The sequence below is a fragment of the Myotis davidii genome, unplaced genomic scaffold, assembly GCF_000327345.1.
Source record: "Myotis davidii unplaced genomic scaffold, ASM32734v1 scaffold955, whole genome shotgun sequence".
NCBI lineage: Eukaryota > Metazoa > Chordata > Mammalia > Chiroptera > Vespertilionidae > Myotis > Myotis davidii.
The window spans coordinates 637,454-644,072 of NW_006287066.1; the positions used below are offsets into that span (position 1 = coordinate 637,454).

General features: G+C 40.4%; 1 protein-coding gene across 1 annotated transcript in view; it reads right to left on the bottom strand.

The window, feature by feature from the left end:
- Positions 1–6,619, bottom strand: part of NEO1 (neogenin 1) — a 194,617-nt gene that overhangs the window by 185,511 nt on the left and 2,487 nt on the right. Inside the window, exon 2 of the mRNA XM_006758947.2 lies at positions 5,727–6,044. Coding sequence (XP_006759010.1) covers positions 5,727–6,044 — 318 coding nt within the window. The remainder of the gene's footprint in view (positions 1–5,726; positions 6,045–6,619) is intronic.

Below are 6,619 nucleotides of genomic sequence, written 5' to 3' on the forward strand. Positions count from 1 at the left end.
ATCTTTCTTCTATCATTGACAGTCCCTCTAGGTTGTGGGCTGCTTGCCTGTGTTCCTGAGAAGCATCTACGGTACCAGTCTATAGAGTGTGTTTTCTTTAGTGAATTACCGGTATGTTTACTGGTAATAAACTTGCACTGTTTTATGTATATGTTTGATTACATACAGCCTTGTGACAGTTTTCCTGCATGTCATAAGCATTTGAATATAAATTAAAATGTTAAAATCAAATCTGATATTGTTTTACCTTTTATTTGGTGTGTGGAAGGTGTGTGGAAGAGGGGGTAGTCTTATACGGCGAGTATATAACAAACTCTGTACTTTGAGTGGAAATGTTAGGGGGTCGTCTTATACGCCCAGGCGTCTTATACGCCGGCAAATACGGTACAAATCTTCTGGTTTTATAATGGTTAATCAGTCCTTATGTAATTGACACACATATGCAGGTTGTCCAGCTGTGTCACAAATTTTTATTTTTTTGTTTCAAGGGGATTTTGAAGAAAAGAAATAAAGGTAAAATTAACAAAATATCCACTTTTCAGAAATCAGAAAATCAGAAGGAAATAAAAGTAAACACAGAAACTAACAAAAGGGGGGAAATAATTTAGAATGAAACCAAGAGCTAGTTCTATTTTTTTCTAAAGTCAAAATATTCTTCCTCCTTAGGTCTCATGAAAATGAGTAAGTTTTAAAAACATAAAACTAAAACTACATATGGGGAGTCCACAGACAAATTTCTAAAAGTTTCTGAATAAAGAAAGCAGATGGAGTCACTAGTAACTGACACTGAGGCAGAACATGCTGCAGCTTCTCGTGCGCACGAGCAGGAGGCCACTTTGTCCTGCGGCTTTGGAAAAAATTGCAGAAGAAAACAGAGAGAGTGGGAATGGAGCTGCCAAGAAGGAATTAACAATGTCTGTATTTAGAACACACAGTTCCCCACCTTTGAGCTCAAAATACTCATAGCCACGATACTGCCCAAGCAGTAAAACAAAAAATTTTCTGCTGTGGAGAAATGAGATAGCCCAGAGAAAAAGACCGTTCATATTTATTCTATGAGCTGTCTACTTAGTATTCTTTCAAAAGTTCCTCATCTTGATTGACTGGCCACAATCAGTTCCTATTGCTTGCAACCAAAGAACTCTAACCAATAGTCTTTTAGAATGGCAATTTGGCAATATCTTTTTTTATAAGTTTTACCGAGATACAATTTATATAGCATAAAGTTTACCATTTAAAATACACATTACAATGGTTTTAGTATATGCACAGAGTTCTGCAACCATCACTATAATTTTAGAACATTTTATCATCCCCCCAAAAAACCTTGTACTCTCTTGCATCATTCCCCATACCCACCTATATCCTTATCCCCTCATCCTCAGCCCTAGAAAACCAACAATCTTTTGGCTCTCTATATATTTACCTATTCCGGGTTTCATATATATCAAGTCATACAATATGTGGTCTTTTGTAACTGGCTTCTTTAAGTCAGTAAAATGTTTTTAAGACATCCACATTGCAGTACATATCAGAACTTCATTCTTCTTATCCTATACTAGAGGCCCGATGCACAAAATTTGTGCAAGAGTAAGCCTTCCTTTCCCCCAGCTGCTGGCACCAGCTTCCCTCTGGCACCAGGACCCGGGCTTCCCTCCGGCCACCAGCAGGCACCCCGGACCTGGGCTTCGCTCCAGCTGCCAGCAGGTACCTGGGACCCAGGCTTCTCTCCGGCCCCAGCTTCATCCAGAAGGATGTCTGGAGTGACATCTGGTCTAATTAGCATATTACCCTTTTATAATAAAAGGGTAATATGCTAATTAGATTGGGAGACCTTCCGGTCATCCTTCTGGACAAAGCCATGGTGGTGGGGCCAAGGCAGAGGCGGTTAGGGGTGATCAGGCCAGCAGGGGAGGGAAGTTGGGAGCAAGCAGGGCCGGCAAAGGAGTTAGGGGTGATCAGGCAGGCAGCCAGGCAGAGGGTGGGGCAGTTGGGGTTGATCAAGCCGGCAGCAGTGTGTTTAGGGGCGATCAGGCAGGCAGGTAGGCAGGTGAGCGGTTAGGAGCCAGCAGTCCCATATTATGAGAGGGATGTCCGACTGCCAGTTTAGGCCCAATCCCTGAGGGGTCCCAAATTGGAGAGGGTGCAGGCTGGGCTGAGGGACACCCCCTCTTGTGCACGAATTTCATGCACTGGGACAGTAGTAGATAATAAAAGCCTAACATGCTAAGTGTCCAGTTGTCCGTTCAACCAAAGTGTAATATGCTAATGATGTGCTAAGGCCGCTCAACCGCTCGCTATGACGTGCACTGACCACCAGGGGGAAGACAGTCGACTGGTCGACCAGTTGGTATGATTTGCACTGACTACCGGGGGGCAGACAATCAACCGGTAGGTTAGCTTGCTGCTGGGGTCTGGCTGATCGGGACTGAGCGAGATGGGCTGGACATGCCCTGGAGCCCTCCCGCGGTCCCTCCCTGGCTGGTCAACCACCCGCATCCCTGATCATGCACCAGTGGGGTCCATTGGCCTGGCCTGCACCCTCTCACACTCCGGGACCCCTCAGGGAATATCAGAGAGCCAGTTTCAGCCCAATCCTGCAGGCCAGGCTGAGGGACCCCACTGGTGCACAAATTCATGCACCGGGCCTCTAGTTGCCAAATAATATTCCACATATGAATATACCACATTTGTTTATCCATCCTTCACTTGATATTCATGCACACTGTTTCACTTTTTGGCTATTATGAACAATGCTGCTATAAACATTCATGTACAAATTGTTGTGTGAACGTATCTTTTTCTTTTCTCTTGGTTATTAGATACCTAACGAAATTTCTCAGTCATATGGTCGGTTAACATTTTGAGGAACTGTTAGACAATCCAGTGCTAATTTTTTTAATATATTTTATTGATTTATTACAGAGAGGAAGAGAGAGAGATAGAGAGCTAGAAACATCGATGAGAGAGAAACATCGATCAGCTGCCTCCTGCACATCTCCTACTGGGAATGTGCCCGCAACCCAGGTACATGCCCTTGACCGGAATCGAACCCAGGACCTTTCAGTCGCAGGTTGACGCTCTATCCACTGAGCCAAATCGGTTTCAGCTCCAGTGCTAATTTTTAAAATCACACACACACACGAAGTATACCCTGTGATCCAGCAATTAGTAAAATTACTAAGCCTAGTAATCTTTTCTACAGAAATAAAGATTTACAAAGTTGTTCATTATAGTACTGCCTATAACATCATAAGACAAACAATGAAACAAGGAAAAAGAATAGTAGTTTGAAACTGAAATAGTCTAAAAAGCCAATTACTAAGTAAAACGTGAAATCCTGGACCAGAAAGGAAAGAAAGGACCAGAAAGGTATAAGTTTCTGCCTTTTTTTTTTTTCTGGTAAGATCAATTGAGATGATAACCATTGATATCCATATGACCATTCATCAAAAAGGGGATCTTTAGATAATTCACAATATATCTATAAGTGAATGTGATGTAACTATTAAAAAAGAACTTCTATTCATTTCTTAGTTTAGACATTATTTCCTTCTGATACTCAGGCCAAGAGCAGGTTAAACAACTCTCCTATAGAATCTTGCAGCCAACATTTTTATCATCTTGTATTAACACTGCCTGCTACTTAAATATTAGATTAAAAAACACACATTTCCTGTAAGATATGAAAGTTAAGAGGAAGAATGAACAAAACTAGCAGAGAAGAGAGGAAAAGGTGGAGGACAGGATTAATAGGCAATGGGGAAGCCATGAGCAAAAATCAGAGGCAGAAAAGGAAAGGGAACTGAAAACATTCAGTACTGCCACAGCTTAAAATGTAGTGATGGTGATGCTGGAGGCAGGGAGCAGGATGAAGTGGTAAGAAATGAAACTGACCCTGGCTGGTTTGGCTCACTGGATAGAGCATCAGCTTGTGGACTGCAGGGTCAAGGGCACATGCCCGGGTTGCAGGCTCAATCCCCAGTGTGGGGCATGCAGGAAGCAGCCCATCAATGATTCTCTCTCATCATTGATGTTTCTCTCCTCCCTTTCTCTCTGAAATCAATAAAAATATTTTTTAAAAAAAGAAATCAAGCTAAAGAAGTATAAGCCAGCTCATGAAAGGACTCAAGAAGTCTAGACATTAACCTCATGTTACTAGAGAGTCACTAAGGTATGAGAAACAGGGTGGAGATGGATTGGAGGAAGAGAAGGGTAAGTTGGCAGACAGTTACAAGGCTGTGGAGAGTAGCCTTAGAAAGGAGAATGTGAATCAAGTAGAGAAATTAGGAAGCAGAATTCACTGGATTTGGTGATGGGATGTGAGGTATAGCTCAGAGGAAGTAGTCATGACTAAAACCCATTTTAAAAACATAAATGATAAACAAGATGTGACCTAAGTGACATTGTAGGGGCAGTCATGATGCTAACTTATTTATCAACATGTTGGACAATGGCTGGCAAAGAGATTTTAAAAATAAGAAAAGGCAGATTGTCAAGAGGACTGACTTTATTTTTCCATACTCAATCCATAATTATGGAGTAACTACAATAGCCTTCTATAGCACCCAATACAACTTTGAGTATTGGGCTCCAAAGAGGAAAAGAGTCATCATACTCTGAATAAATGAGCAAATACAACCTGGAGTAAGCACAAACAGGGAGCCATGACCTGCAATGGGAATGATATGGGAAACTATAGTCTCAGTCATATTCTTTTTTAACATGTTAGCATTTCATCAAATGAGTATAAATATTAAGTCTTAATCACAATACAACTTTTGAACAACGTGAAACTTAACCAAAACTAACTACTTCATCTGGTATTCAAGTGAAGAAATCTAGATCTGAGGAATGCCAGTCTCTAATACAAGACAGATATGACTTATGTAGGAACCACATCTTACTCTCCTAGATCCTTAATTTTTTTAAAACTTTCCATCATTCTTCAAAAAAGATGGTCTATCATGGACCAGACTGTCGAATTGCAGAGGGAAGGCGGGGTGGATGTGTGGGTGGGAAGAGATCAACCAAAGAACTTGTATGCATGTAAGTATAACCCATGGAAACAGACAATAGGGTAGTGAAAGCCTGAAGTAGGGAGTAGGGGCAGGCTAGAAGGGGGGGGTGGTCATTGTGGAGGGAAGGGAAAGGGGGACATATGTAATACTTTCAACAATAAAGATTAAAAAAAAAAGTATGTGCTACAAAAAGTGAGTATTTCTCTCCTTAAAACTTTCTGCTCTTCACCTTAATATATATATATAGCCTATAGCTTTTAAAATAAATTTTCCAATTAAATGTTGTTTCCTTGGTTAAGGCACAAAGGAACTGAGAATCTGGCTATACTTCAAGTTTCCCAAAGCCATACTAAATGGTAATGCAGGGTAGGATAAAAGTTAGCAACTAAAGTGACTCAATTTTTCTATACAACTTCCTCTGTCATTTCTAAGTTAAAAAGAAAAGAAAACAAAAAGAACTGGCTCAGTACTTCTGATAGCAACTTTAAGCCATGTAAATCATCAGAAAGTGGGAAGTGCTAAAGTTTCTTCCCACAGCACTGAGCAAGTCCTAGATAATGAGTAATCAATTGATACTTGTTAAATATTTAAAGAGTGTATCTGCTGTTACCAGTTAAATTAAAAGTCTAGGATAATAATGCTTTTATCAAGATTTACACTTTATAAAACTTTGAAAATACAAATGAATCATTTAACAAAACTTACCTGCTACTGTGAGCTTGGCTGTTCTGCTGACAATAGTTCCAAGACTCTCAACAGTGGCCACACACTGATAATAACCTTCATCAGGTTTATTGTGTTTGGAATGCACCACATTACTGATAAATAAAGACCCATCTGGGAGAAGCTGGCGTCGATCATCTGATACTAAATTTAAAAATGTTCCATCTTTTTTCCATTCAATTTTTGGAGAAGGCTCAGAATATGCTGAACAATTTAATACAACAGAAGAGCCTCTAGTTGAGAGTGTATCCGTTGGCTCCACCAGAAAATAAAATGGAGTGAATGTTCGAATGCTGGATCCTACAAAAATAATAAAAAAAGGAACAAAGTTATGAAAAACTTTCTTCTACTATTTCAGTAAGAAAATACATTGTGTCCAAAAATTATTTACAAATAGTTAAGTTCTGAGGGTATGATACATAAATAAGGTAATTTTACTATGAATATCTAATAAATACATATTATCTTTTACTAGGAAATCAAAATTTGACCCATTTAGAAGAACATTAGAAGAATGATCCAAGATAGTCATGACACTCATCTTTTCCCATATCCAAACTGTAATTACAACTAAACTTAAGAACAATCACCCTGGGGAGAAACTAAGATGGCGACAGAGATAAACACCGGGAAATTAATGCCGCTCACAACAATTGATTAATACCTCAGAGAAACAATATGGACTTCATCCAGAACCATAGGAAGCCTGGCTGACTGTAAACTCTACAACTAGAAGGAAGGAAAGGCACACTGAGACCCAGAGAAGCTGCAGGAGAGAAGCGCAGAGGTACGGGGCTCGCGCACACGGAAAGGGACTGGCACCGGAGGACGCGGCGGTCTTTTTGAATCCGGGGGGAGTCACAAGGTCCCGACGG